This window comes from Grammomys surdaster, unplaced genomic scaffold, assembly GCF_004785775.1.
Source record: "Grammomys surdaster isolate TR1022 unplaced genomic scaffold, NIH_TR_1.0 63, whole genome shotgun sequence".
In the NCBI taxonomy this organism is placed as follows: domain Eukaryota; kingdom Metazoa; phylum Chordata; class Mammalia; order Rodentia; family Muridae; genus Grammomys; species Grammomys surdaster.
This window is the reverse complement of record NW_021604565.1, coordinates 10,240,143-10,255,539: the sequence shown is the minus strand read 5'-3', so window position 1 is coordinate 10,255,539 and position 15,397 is coordinate 10,240,143. Positions and strand designations below refer to the sequence as shown.

The 15,397-nt window shown below is 37.1% G+C and overlaps 2 protein-coding genes across 2 annotated transcripts in view; both read right to left on the bottom strand.

Annotated features, from left to right (window-relative positions):
- The window catches only part of Cpq (carboxypeptidase Q), a 437,003-nt gene that overhangs the window by 403,561 nt on the left and 18,045 nt on the right, over positions 1–15,397 (bottom strand). The window lies entirely within an intron of this gene.
- LOC114620838 (ubiquitin-conjugating enzyme E2 N-like) lies at positions 6,865–7,344 on the bottom strand. The gene has a single exon (XM_028767004.1). The coding sequence runs from the start codon at positions 7,342–7,344 to the stop codon at positions 6,865–6,867; it is 480 nt and encodes a 159-aa protein (XP_028622837.1).

The window sequence follows — 15,397 nt, the reverse complement described above, 5'->3', positions numbered from 1 at the left end:
CTGTACAAGTTTGCCTTCCCATCAGCAACTGGGGAGTGTTCTCCTTGATCTACAACTTTGTGAACATCAGCTTCCATTTGTCTTATTGATCTTAGCCATTCTGACAGGTGCAAGATGAAACTTCAGTATACTTTTGATTTACATTTCTCTGATGGTTAAGGATGTTGAACATTTCTTTAGGTGTTTCTCAGACATTTGAGATTCCTCCACTGATAATTTTCTGTTTATATTTGTATCCCATTTTTAATTGGATTATTTGGTTTATTGATATCTAGTTTCTTGAGTTCTTTATATATTTTGGATATTAGTCTCTTATTAGATGTGGACATGGGAAGAATTGTTTCCCATTCTGTAGTCTGCAGCTTTGTCCAATTAGTGGTGTCCTTTGCTTTACATAAGCTTTTCAGTTTCATGAGGTTACATTTATTAATTGTTGATCTAAGTGCCTGAGATATCAGTGTTCTGTTCAGACAGTCATTCCCTGTGCTAATGCTTTAATATTATTTCCCACTTTCTCTTCTATTGGTTTCAATGTATTTGGTTTTGTGAGGTCTTTGATCTACTTTGACTTGAGTTTGATGAAGGGTAATAAGTATGGATCTATTTGCATTCTTCTACATACAGATGTCCACTTTTACCAGCACCATTTGTTGACAAGTTTTCTTTTCATTGTATATGTCTGGATTCTTTACCAAAAATCAGGTATCCATATGCATTTTAATGTATGCATGGGTCTTCTGTTCAATTCCACTGCTCAATGTGTCTGTTTTTATGCCATTACCATGTTTTTGGCTTTGTTTAATTTTTTATTACTAAATCTCTGTAGTACAACTTGAAATTTTGGATGATGATACCTTCAGAAATTCCATCATTGTTCAAGATTGTTTTAGCTATTCTAGGTTTTATGTTTTTCCAAATGAAGTTAAGAATTTTTCATCTAAGGTCTGTAAAGAATGAGATTTTGATGAAGATTTTGATGAAGAATCTGTATATTGCATTCGGTGACATGGCCATTTGTACTGTGCTGGTCCTAACGATCCATGAGCATGGAGGATTGTTCTATATTCCGATGGATTTGTCAATTTCTTTCTTTAAAGACTTGAATTTTTATTACAAGCCTTTCCTTTGCTTGGTTAAAGTTACCCCAAGATATTTTACTTATTTGAGGCTATTATGAAAGGTGATATTTCTCTGGTTTATTCTCAGACAATCTGTTCTTTGTATAGAGTATGTCTAACTGATTTTTGTGATTTAATTTGGTATTTAGCTACTTTGCTAAAAATGTATATCAGCTATAGGAGTTTCCCAATAGAATTTTTAAGGTAACATATGTGAAATTACATCATCTGCAAATAAAGACACTTTGACTTCTTCATTTCCAATTTGTATCCCTTTGATTTCCTTAAGTTGACTTACTGCTCTAGCTAAAACTTCAAGTACTATATAGACATGGAAAGAATGGACAACTTTGTTTTGTTCCTCATTTTATTTGAATTGCTTTGAGTTTCTCTCCATTTGAGTTGATTTAAACTACAGGCTTGCTGTAAATTGCCTTTACTATGTTTATATATGCCCCATGTGTTCCCAGTCTCTCCAGAGTTTTTAGCAGAAAGGGTGTTGGATTTTGTCAAAGGCCTTTTCTGCATCTAATGGCATGATCATGTTTTTTTTTTTAAGTTTGTTTATATGGTAGTTTACATTTGGCTGATTTTCATATATTGAATTTCCATATATTGTATCTCTGGGATTAAGACTACTTGATCATGGTATATGATTTTTTTTTATGTGTTCTTAGGTTTGGTTTGAAGTATTTTATTTGAGTATTTTTGCATCTGTGTTCATAAGGGAAGATGGTCTATAACTCCCTTCCTTTGGTGAGTCTGTGTGATTTGGGTGTCAGGTTAACTGGCCTAATAAAATGAACTGGGCAATGGTCCTTCAGTTTTTATTTTATGGAATAACTTGAAGAGTATTAGCATTAACTATTGTTTGAAAGTCTGGAAAAATTCACTAAAACCATCTGGCCTTGAGGTTATAGTGGGTTGGCCTAATGCTGTTTGTATTCTAATGCTAACTTGGAGCCCCCAAGGCTGTTTGCCCCAAAGATGTAAGACACTGAGTGACCTTGTCCCCAATTGATCATGACTGGTGAATAGAGATGCCAACTTCTAATAGCTGGGGGGGAAGAGAAATTGGTGGAGTTGAATTTTGTTGGATTTAGAAGAAGGAGCAGAGAGGTAGAGAGAGAAGAGCCATCATGGGACAAAGAGATGAACATACGGGAGAGAGGAAATTAGAACCACTATGAACTAGGGACCAAGAGAATATGACCCAGAGAGCTGGCTAGTTGGAGTTGAGAACAGCCCAGATGGAACACAGTAAATGGCTTGGGATTATAGATAGGAAGGCAGATTCTAACAACATGGAGGATAGGCAGTTGCCCATCTATTGTGCTGCATAAGGCATATTTTAAAATATAAAAGCTGTGTGTGTGTTTCATCTGGGAACATAATGGTCTAAGGCAGGTAGGAACCCCATACTAGGATTTTTTTAAAAAATAATTAATAATATAGATTTTTTGTTTTGGTTTTGGTTTTTTTGTTTTGTTTTGTTTCAGTTCGTATTTGTTGTTGTTGTTGTTTGGTTGTTTGGTTGTTTGGTTGGTATTGTTTTGTTTTGGCTTTGGTTATAAGAATATTTTTCTCTTTCATGTAATACATTCTGATCGATGTTTCCCTTCCCTCCACTTCTCTCATTTCCTTCTCAACCTCACCTTTCCCCAGATTTACTCTTTCTCAGTTTTCTTTCAGAAAAGATCATGCCTCTCAAGAGTATCAACTAAACATCACATAACAAGTTACAATATGAATAAGCACAAACCCTCATATCAATGCTGGACAATTCAACCCAGTAAGAGAAGAAAAGGCCCCAAAGGCAGGCAAAAGAGTCAGAAACACCCCTCATTCTGGCTGGCAGAATTTTAATGACTGCTCCTATTTCACTAGGGATTATAGGTTTATTTAAACTTTCTATCTGATCTTGATTTAACTTTGATATGGGTTGCCTATTAAGGAAATTATCCATCTCTTTTAGATTTTCCAATTTTGTAGAGTTCCAGGTTTTAAACGTTCTTATCATTCAGTGGATTTTATCAGTGTCTGAAGTCACATCTACCTTTCATTTCTGATTTTGTCAATTTGGACATCCTCTCTCCATCTCTCAGTAAGGTTTGGTAAGAGTTTGTCTATCTTGCTGATTTTTTCATAGAATCATCTCTGTTTCATTGATGAAATAGTTCTTTGTATTATTCTCTTTGTTCCTATTTCATTAATTTCATTCCTCAGCTTATTTTTTGCCTTCTACTCCTCTTGAGTGTGCTTATTTTCTTTTCTTCTAGAGCTTTCAGGTATGCTGTTAAGTAGTTCTCTCCTTTTTTTTTTTCTTTTTTCTTTTTTTTTAATGTAACCATTTAGTGCTATGGACTTTCCTTGTAGCATGGCTTTCATTTTGTTTGATAGGCTTGGGTATGCTATTTATTCATTTTCATTGTATTCTAAAAAGTCTTTAATTTCTTTATTTTGATCTTGACCTATTTTTTAAATTTAGCATAGAGTTGTTCAGTTTCCATGAGTTTGCAAGCATTCTGTTGTTTCTGTTGTTATTGGTATCCTTAATTTGTGGTGAATAGGATGCAAGGAGTCATTTCAATTTTCTTCCATCTGTTGCGATATGCTTTGTGATCAATTTTGGAGAAAGTTCCATGATGTGCTGAGATAAAAGTATATTATTTTGTGTTTGGGTGAAATTCTCTGTGTTGAAGTAATTATTTAAAATGGCCGCTAGTCAAGCCCTCTCTCTAAGCTGCAGAGGCTCTGCCTAGCTCAGCCACCATGTTCAGTGGCCAGAGGCCACATAGGCACTGCAGCTAGAAACGGCCAGCCAGAAACACCAGCCCTGCCACCCATGAGACGCCAGTGTGGGAGATGGCTCTGCCAATCTTTCATGCTGTCTCTGCAAGGCTGGGCATTGCCCAGACTATCTCGCCATCCACATACTCCTGGTAGGAAAATGAGACTCCAATGCTTAAATATTAATCAAAGGCTTTATATGTTTGGTAATGCTCAATAACAACATGCCCATACAATTAGAGGTGTTTCCCAATTAGCTAACCTAAATATAAGTTGTTACCTGTAGCTGTTCTCCATACCTGAGTGTCTCTTCATCCTTCTACATCTCAGCCCTCTCTAGCTCCTCCTCTTCCTTTTCCTCTCCTTACTCCTCCCACCTTAGCTCCTCCTACACTCTGTAAATATCTGTTAGGGCCGTTTGGTTTATAATGTCTCCTAACTCTAGTATCTCTCTATTTACTTTTTTGTCTGGTTGACCTGTCTGTAGAAAAAAAATCCCTGTGTATGTATGTTTCTTGTATCTTTATAGATAACTCGTTCTTTAGGTTAGGAAAATTTTTCTTTCTACTACTTTGTTGAAAATATTTTCTCAGCCTTTGAACTGGGATTATTTTCTATCCTCTATTCCTATTATTTGTGGGTTTGGTCTCCTGGAAGCTTTGTGTCAGGAAATTTTTAGATTTAATTTTTTTTTGACCAATGTATCTGTTACTTCTATTGTACTGTCTTAGTTAGGGTTTTACTGCTGTAACAAACACCATGACCAATGCAACTTGTTTAAAGGATAGCAGTTAACTGGGGTATGCTTACAGGTCCTGAGGCTAAGTTTATTATCATCAAGGCAGGGATGTGCTGGAGGAGCTGAGAGTTCTACATCTTCATCCAAAAGCAGACAGGAGAAGAATGGCTTCTAGGCAGCTAGAACAAGAGTCTTAAAGCCCATCCCCACAGTGACACACCTACTCAAAGGAGACCACACCTCCAAATAGTGACACTCCCTGGGACAAGCATATTCAAACCATCACAAATACCTTCAATTCCTGAGATACTCTCTCCCATTTCTTTTATTCTGTTGGTGAAGCTTGACTCTGTAGTTACTATTTGTATTCCTATGGTTTTCATTTCCAGAATTCCTTCAGTTTTTGTTTTCTTTATTGTTTCTATTTCCATTTTCAGGACTTGAAGTTTTTTTCATTTTCTTAAACAGTTGGTATTTTCTTGGCTTTGCAGGATTTATTTTTGTCTTCTTTACAAACCTCTCTCACCTTGATATATCTGGTTTTAAGGCCTTTTTCTTGTTTCAGCTATGTTGAAATAGTCAGGACATGCTATGGTAGAATAGCTGGACTCTAATGGAGACATATTTCCCTCACTGTTGTTGATTATGTTCATATCTAGGCATCTGTGTTTGGAATGGTTATAGGTCTAGGTGCTAAATCATGGATTTGTCTTTGTTAGATGGGTATTTTGTTCTTTGGATTCTGTGTCCTCTCAGGATTTTTGATGAATGTGACAGCTGTGTGTTGCCTGGTCAGCTGGTAGGTCACTCAGAAGGCCTGCTGGTGTTGGAGACTGGGATATAGTGAGGAGAAGGGGGAGGTAGTTTAGGAGAGGCTTGTCTGTGGGATGCACAGGAGACGTAGACAGGGAAGGAAAGCTGCAGCTGGGTTTCTATTGAAGTTCTAAGGACAAAACTGAGGGTTTATATCTGGAGGAACTGAGAGAGAGGAGAAAGTCTATAAGCATCCTACCTGGTTCTCTTTAAATCTTTTGTCAATTATGGGTGGTGGGCTATTGGGTATGGGTGGGGGGCTACTGTCATAGTTGTGGTAGTTGTAGTAGTTATAGTATTAAAGACAACTTGACAAACTTTTACTGACTTATGTAGAACCATCTGACACCAATTATTTGCAGCTAACTTCAAAATAATTGCATTTGATACTCTCTTATCCTTATCCTTATCTTGGTATACTTACCAACTCTAAGGTAAATAAGAAAAGTCACAGTTAATATGTTGCAATAAAAGGTCTATCTAATTGCCTCATATTTACCCTGTGTTTCAATTTTCATTTGGATTTAGTGACGTACAAACATAAAAAACTCTGGCTAAAAATTAGTTCCAAAGATAATGAAAGGTCTAAAATTCTAGTAAAAATCCCAAGTCTATAAAGGCCCATCCTTTTAAAATGCACATCAGCCTTATTTAGGACAGTCCTATGAGTCACTTCCAACAAAGGTCATAAACATTCCTTTGCATTAGAAGCCTTTGCAGCCTAGGCTGTCCTAATATCTAAGACACATTTCCACCTTTGCCAATTTCATTCTTTTTCTTTTTTTAATAACAAAAAATATTTTACTAAAGATTTACAGAAGTTTCCAGACAAGTCATATAAAATGGTCACAAGTTTTTTCTTTTGAGGGTGGAGGTGGGGGACAGAGAATCTACACTTGACAGAGAAATCACAATGTTATTAGTGAGGGCTGTGATGTTTATTTTGGTTCAGACAATCAAGCTTGTCCATCTACAGCATCAAAGATTAGACTTGGATAGAGAGCATATTCTAAAAAACTGGTTATCTGCATTTAAAATAAAACTACTTTCCCCCTAAAAAACAATAAAATAAAAAACACCCATACCCCTGGCAGCTAACCCTGACAACTACCTTCATTCACAGTGCCTTGTACTTTAACAATAATGGAGAAGGAGTCAAAGCAGAGAGTCCTGCTTCTCAACATCTCTCAGCAACCCTGATGATACTTCTAGCCTCTGCTCATGCTTCACAACAGTGAATCAGGACAAGACAGATTTGCTAATGTGCACGTAGTCACCAAAGATGAAGATGCCTGGGCTTTTATTCTGTAATGTTTCTAAGACTGTTTCCATAAAATGCAAACAAAAAAGGAAGAAGTCTTGGCACAACAGGAGAAGTGACGTACACTTGATGATCTGATCGACTTAAATATTGTTCATGGCATACAGCCTAGCCCATGTTCTCGCTGTTTCTATGGCCTGGGCTTCCTTGGTCTTCCACTGCTCGGCTACATCATTTGCTAATGAATCATCTGGATTAAGAGTACTTAACAAAGCCTGGATTGACAGCAGAACTGTGCAGATCTGTAGTGCTGGGGACCACTTATCTTTCAAAATATCTAAACATATTCTTCCCAAATTGTCTACATTAGGATGATAAATTTTGATCATGAAGCATACTTTAGTTGCTGCCATTGGGTATTCTTCTGGAAGGAAAAGTTCAAGTTTAAAAGTTCCTCCCTCAAAGGGGAAACCTTGGGGGTTAGCAATGACCACATGGAAATAACAGGCATTCCTCTCATGTGGTTCTGCTTTAATGCCAGGAACTGGTTCTGCAAAATGCAGTGTTTCCTTGATGATTCTTGATGATTCATTCAACCAAATTTTCATTCTGTTTTCTATCATGTTACTGATATTTCTGAGTAAAAAGAAAGGATCACTTTGCACAGAATATAGTTTTTCATATGCATAACCCTCAATGGGTTTGCTTGCTATACCAGCATTATTCTATCTAAGGACCTTAGTAGCTGACTTCTACCCAAGCTAAGCATCATCCCCAAAATAATTCCAGCAAACACGTTTTACAACAGTGACCAAGATGCTTCCACTTACTTTTTGTTTTAACTTAAAGTTTGAGTGAATATAGTTCATGAATTATAAATTAAAGTATAAATATCTAAAGGAAAGGGTAAGACAGTCAGTACTCTGAAAGTCCTAGAACACTGAGGAAATACTCTGTAAATATATGCTAAGTGTCTGAGTGAGGTGACACCATAAGTAGACAGAGTTCTTCAGTGGAATAGGGGCATGTAAAAATACAATGTTCATATCGTAAGACTCAGTACCTATCAGGTATAATCTTATTTTAAAAGACCTTTGAAAAATAAGTATGCTACAGAGCTTAAGAATAGGACATCCTGGGATACATACTGGTGTCTAAATTGAGTGACATTAATGCTCACAAGAGATTGTGGTAGAGAAAATACAGAGAAGAGAGGGAGACAAGCCATTGCCTTAGTGACTTTACTATTGCTGTGAGAAAACACCATGATCAAAGAACCTATTAAAGAAAGCATATGATTAGGGAGTTGTTTACATCTTTGGAGAGTGAGTCAATGAACATCACGTCAGGAAGCATGGTAGCTGAAAACTTATATCTTATCTGAAAGGAAGCAGAGAGAAAGAGACTGGCCCTGGCATGAATTTTTGAAACCTCACACCCTACACCAAATGACACACCTCCTCTAATAAAGCCACACTTCCCATCCTCAATAAAAACAATTCCACAGGCTAGGAACCAGATGCAATGTGTGAGCCTATGGTGGTCATAATCATCCAAACAGCTGCAGCCATGAAAGAATAAGGGAGCCATTGGAATTGGCAGTAAAACAACAAACCAAGGAATGTCTGGAGCCACCAAAAGCTAAATGAGGCAAAGAAGTATTCTCCTTTAGAAAGATGCCAGTCTTGCTGGCATTATGATTTAAGACTTCTGCCTTCTGTATCTGTAAAGGAATAAATATTTGTTCTTTTAAGCCACCATTTTAAGTTCAAGGCAGCCTGAGGAAACCAGTAGTAGCAGCTTCTGAATATTTATTCTTTTGTTCAGAAAATATTCTCTGAGATGCCATTATAAAATAGACACTGTGGTAGACATATCACACATATAACAATGTCTCCTTCATAGATATTGCTTTGTAGAATCTTGTGTTCCAGAAGCAATTTTGTTTGTCATCTAGATTTGGAGTGGAAGTTGCTGGTAGGACATTTCACTCCACACTTTACAACCGACTACAGATGTAAGTCATGCATATATTATAGAAACAGGAATTCATAAGATGACTCTGGAGCCATAGGGAAAAATAAGTTAATACCAGCCTTTTCTAATTTCCACAGCTCGGGGAGACTAAGCAAGAATTACAGCATTGTTGGGCCAGGCAGATATCATTTCACACTGCACTGGATAAACAGTATACCTTGTCACAACTCAGAGTTGAAAAGAGAGGTGAAACGAGCACCTACAGATACAGATTTGGGATAAGGGAAAAAGCCATCTTTCTTCAAAGTAAATGTTTCACCCTGATAGGAAAGACTAACAATTTTTTGTTAGGACCTATGGCAATAGGTGCATGAACTGGCAAAAAGAGATTGTCTGACTTTAACTTGGTACATAAGAAAGCAAGTAACAGAGGTTAAATAACAAGTCAGATATGAAAGCCATATTTTCAAAAGCTAAGACAATACAGTATAGATGAAAGTACTAAAGCTGTACGAATATAAAAAAAAAATCCCACAAGGCAAATATATGTTTTCTCCCTAGAGTTTAAATGTGTATGTGTGTGTGTGTGTGTGTGTGTGTGCATGCGTGTACACTTTCAATAGCCTATTACTCACAGGACTGTGATAAATAAGATAATATGATATTAATAAAACACAGAAATCATGATATTCAATAAACAAGATATATAAGGCTGCCTCCAAAATAGCATGACATACTATTTTACGACAAGCTTTCTTTAATAAATGGAGATATGCTATACTTTAATGATAAAACTATAGTGTAATAAATACATATAGAAGTAAGGTAACTACTCCTATATTATCCTTGTCAGGTATTAAATGGCATGCATCATTGCATATGGTATACTTTTGTATGACTGGCAGCACTGAGAGCTTGTTCAGAGCAGCATCACACAGACATGTGATTAATATATTTCTCTATGATATAATGATTATGACAAGGTCAGTTGACAAAGGGATTGTCAGTCCACTATAATATGAGACCCCTGTCATATCTGTAGCAAACCACTTGCCCAAACATTATTATTAAGTACATGACAGTAATTATATAGAACTAAAATACCTAAGACCAAAACAAGTAATAATTACAGTAACAATATTTAATAAATATGTTAGGAGCCTTAACATACAGTTTTCTATAGATAAAAAAAATGAGAAGAAGAGCTACTATTAATGATGCTGAGGGAGGAAGAATCAACCCTGGGGACAGGCTTCTTGATAGACTATCCCATACCTAGTGATAAGACCCAAAGACATGTTCATATGAGCATTTAAATGACTCATTAGTTTATACATACATAAAATATATACACACACATACATATGTAACTAATATAATTAAGAAAAGAACATTAATTTGAGAAATAATTGAGGGGCAGAGGAGAAGTTGGAAGAGGAAAGATATGGGTATAAATAATATAAATGTAGTACTCATGTATGAAATTCTCAAAAATTTACTTTAAAAATGTTAGATCAAGGGCAGGGGTGAGAAAACTTGTAGTTGGTATGTTTACACCAATTCCCTGACCTTACTTCCAGAGACTGGCACAGTAACAGGAGCAACATGACTCCACGCTTCCAGCTTCTCTCCTGACAGAGCTGTGAGAGACTCTATCACCAGCACGATGGGATTTCAAGCTTAGAGAGTAATCATCAGTTAGTCTCTACAAGTTTTTCTGAATCTACATCACTAGATATTGACTGATTTTAGTTTGAACATGTGATTCAATTCTGGCCAATGAGCCACAAGGGATATATTTGTTTCTCCGTTCTCAGGAAGAAATAGAAGAAAAATAGCAAGAGGGGGGAGGAGGGAGAGACATAGGACAGCATTTTCCCTGTCTCTTGATACAGCTACATGGTAAGTTTTGCCTGTAAGTACAACCAGAAAGAAATAACCATGAAGAAGAGGCAATGTGCTGAGGATGGCAAAGCAGAAAAATGAAACTGTAAAAGCCTTTATACAATTATTTTATCTTCTTAATTTCTCCAACAAATGTGCACTGTATGTCTATTCTTCTTAAGATATTCCCTTCATGGGACAGGCAGATGAAACTCAACCCTTAAGAATATCAATTATTTAACGTTCAGAATGATTATGATCTATAAGAGTCCAAAATAATGACAAAAATTCACTTGTTCTGTTTTAAAGACCTTTGAATTATTTTGTTATTAAGCAAATCCATTCCCAAACATCAAAAGGATTTTCTCTTCCGTTACATCAAAGGATAAACTGTTTTTCAAAGTCATTTAATATTTCACCCAAAACAATACAAAAATAAAGTTCCGAAAGTTTTATGAGAGAATGGGAAGGGAATGCTTCCTCTCTCTTTCAAGGAGGATAAACGAAAATTTTGTTTTTATGTTTGATGTGAATCTCTCTCCTCTTTAGAACAACTACTTTAAGTTGTAAAGTGAATGTGTGCAGCTGAACAGCATGCTCTTGACCTTTATCTAGCTCATAATGCTTTAGACAATGTTCCTAAATTTGCAAAACATTAATACAGGTCCTACCCCATGAAAATATTTAATTGTTCCTTCATTGTAAGTTTGATACTATTATGAATTATAATAGAAATATCTGATATGTAGGATATCTAATATGCAATCCTAAAGGGGTCATGACTCACAGAGTGAGAACCACATTTATAGAGAGGTGGGGATATATTTCTTATGTAGGTGTGCTGACTGGGTTATAAAAGTAAACTGAGAATTCACAACAGAGAACTCTTGAGTGGCTGCAAAGCACTTAAAGAAATGTTCAAATTCCTTAGTGATCAGAGAAATGCAAATCAAAATGACCTTGAGATTCCACCTTACATCAATCAGAATGGCTAAGATCAAAACCTCAGGTGACAACACATGTTGGCAAGATGTGGAGAAAGAGGAACACTCCTCCATTGCTGGTGGGATTGCAAACTGGTACAATCACTCTGTAAAATTAATCTACATGCTCCTCAGAAAATTGGAAATAGATCTACCTGAAGACCCAGCAATAACACTCTTGGGAATATATCCAAAAGATGACCCACCATGTCATAGGGACACGTGTTCCACTGTGTTCATAGTGGCCTTGTTTGTGACAGCCAAAAGCTGGAAACAACTCATGTCCCATTACAGAAGAATGGATACAGAAAATGTGGTTCATTTACACAATAACATACCACTCAGCTATTAAGAACAAGGACGTCCTGAGTTTTGCAGGCAAATGGATGGAACTAGAAAATATCATCATGAGTGAGGTAACCCAGACCCAAAAGGACATGCATGGTATGTACTCACTAATAAGTGAGTATCAGCCCCGTGAAAATAAAGAATACCCAAGATACAGTCCACAGAACTCAAAAAGGTCAACAAGCTGAAGGGCCCAAATGAGGACAACTCAGTCCCACTTGGGAAAAGAAAGCAATCACAAGTGAGGAGGGATGGAGGTATCTGGGAGGGAAAGTATACAGAGTTTAGGGGGAGAGGGGAATCCGATCTGGTACTGAGTGAAGGAAAAGGACTGAAGCCATGAGGGGCAGCAGAAAGAATGAAAACAGGGAACCTAGGGAGGTAGAAGGTGGGGGGGGGGGGGGAAGCCAACCCTCCATAGTGCACTAGAGATCTGGGAGGTGAGAGACTTTCAGGACTCAAAGGGAGGGACCTGAGATGAAATGTAGGGAGAGGAAACTTATAGAGCCCACCTCCAGCAGGAAGACAGGGCATCAAATGAGGGAGGGGTTGCTGTCTCACAGATAAAACTCTTACCCATAATTGTTCCTGTCTGAAAGAACTACAGGGATGGAAATGGAGAGGAGCCTGAGGGAAAGAAGGTCCAAAGACAGGCCCAAAGTGGGATCCGGCTCAAAGGGAGGTCCAAGGCCTGACACTATTACTGAGGCTATGGAGCACTCACAAAAAGGGACTTATCATGATTGCCTTCTGGAAGATACAACACGCAGCTGAAAGAATCAGATGCAGATATTTGCACCCAACCAATGGACAGAAGCTGCTTACCTTTGTGGTTGAATTAGGGCAAGGCTGAAAGAAGCTGAGGAGGAGGGCGACCTTGTAGGAGGACCAGCAGTCTCGATTAATCTGGACCCCTGAGATCTCTCAAACACTGGACCACCAAAAAAGGCAGCATACACCAGCTGATATGAGGCCCCCAACACATATACAGCAGAGGACTGCCATGTCTGTGTTCAATCAGAGATGATACACCTAACCCACAAGAGACTGGAAGCCCCAGGTAGTGGGGTGGGGGTGGGGGAGTGGGGACAGCCTCGTAGAGACAAGAGAGTGGGGAAGAGTTATTGGATGTTGAACAGTCAGAGGGTAGGAGTGGTTGGAAAATAAATTCTGGAATTTAAAAATATAAATAATTAATTAATTTAAAAAAATAGTTCTTCATTGTTTAAACTCCCCATGACCATTTCCTAAGGGAGGATGTCCTAACAAAAAACATTTACTTTGACACTTGGTTTTATACATTAGAGATATCATCTCACTACACTATTCTGCTATGTAGATCTGACGTTAATGAGATGTAGATGTATACATTCATTAAACAGTATAAATAAACCACACAGCTAATTTATGCACAACATCATTAAGTAAAGAATTAAAAAGTTCAGAAATATATAAAAATTCAGCTCTAGTTAAGACATCTTTCCAACTACTTCGTGCAGTAATTGTGATTTAAGATATATAGGTATGTTGCCATATTGAACCTTTTAATACACCATGACAATGATTGATACATTATAATACCTACTGTAACTTATACTCTATAATAAGTTTCATTGTATCTACTGGAATAATTAATATTTAGAAAGCAGATTAAGTTTTTATTACAAAAAAGTCTCTTTCCACTCCTCCACATACTTATGCACACAGATAGCTTATCTTACACACACATATTCACACACACCACACATGTACATGCATATATTTGCTTGTCCACATTTTTGTTTATATGCATTTCACACACATGCATTCACATACAATACATACATACATACATATATACATACATATATACATACATACATACATACACACATACATACATACACACAAATTAATGCATTCATTTATTCCATTTGTTCACAATCTAAAGTACAATCTCCATGAAGGCATGAATGCCAAGTTCTCTTCATTGCTGTATTCTCAATACCAAGCACAGCATGGGACATGTAGTAGGTGGCAGGCCCACTATACAGTGCCTGACAATACAGTCCCCAAGTACATCCTCCCTTTGTGTGACTTTGGTGTAATGACAAAACCTTTTCACGGCACAAAGCATCTGCTAGCTACTGCTTCATATTCTGTGATAAAGGCACTTTGACAAATGGAAAAAGCTCATTAAGTTTTATTTTTGTCTTTATAGTTTTTGTACATAGTAAGCTGCTGGTGGAAATTTCCAAGTCAATTACCTGGCCCTTTTACACAGGAAATCCTAACCTGTTCCACCTAACTCTGTAAGAATGCTTTAAAGCATGAGCACCTATAGGATATGTATTTCTGTAAACTCCCAGGAAACTCTATTAGTGCATTCAACATAAACACTTCCTAGCTGTCTCAAGTTTTAAATTCTTCCTCAAATTCAAACACATATAAAAACAGACTTTCAAAACGATCCTACATGCAGACTAAAGGAAAACTAGGAAGAAGAAGAAATGTTCAACCTTTCTGTTCTCTGTAAGTACAAAGCAAGAGAATGTTAACAAGAGTGTTCTTTTTTTTTCTGTATCTTTTGGAAATGAGTTGCAGATGCTTCATGATCCTTCACTCACTCCAAACACTAGGGTGGCCGGGAGAAATACTCTTTGAAGTGCAATGTATTGCAACAAACTTCAAACTGATAAGTTCCTTGTTGCAGCTGCCAAATTTTAGCTAGACCATTTCTTTTTCTTGTGTTTTGTATAATCTATGTGGCTTTGACAGTACAATAGTTGGTATTGTAGTAAAGCTACAGATCCCAAGAGAGGATATTCTTTCTGGCAAGTTGAGAGCTGAAGAGGATTACAAATGCCACTTTGCACTACAGTTCCATATAATTTATAACAGAGCATTAGAAACAGTGAAGGAGGAGAGGCGTGCCTGCAGTGGTAGACACGGTTACACGTGCTCCCCGTGCACACGCACAGGTAAATGCACGTTTGTATGCAGTCCAGTTTGTATGTCCCTATACATTACTAATAGCTTTAGCCACTGAAGTACTAGAAGGATTTCAGAATAAATGTTTATAAGCTAGTGTGTCCGTAGCTAGAAGATTTAAAAGGCAGCTACTAGAAGGAAATTGTACCTAAGCACACTGCACAGGTTGATTTTTTTATTGTTAGATTTCAGAGATTTTATTGTTAATGTAGAAGGATTTAACATAGGACTTCACACATGCTAGGCAAGTTATTTGCCACTGAGCTACATGTTCAACTTTAATCTGGTTTTATCTTGAGATCACTGTACACTGACACACACATAAGAATACAGAGAGACTTCATGAATCCTCCCTAAAGTTTTCTCCAGGGTAAAATTTTGCAAAACTATAGTATAATATCCAAAGCCGAATACTGCCATCAAGACAGGCAGAATGCAAAATATTCAAGTATGACAAGGAGCCCCGTGGTGTTCTTTTGCAGTTATGTTTACCCATCCCTTATTTCACCACAGC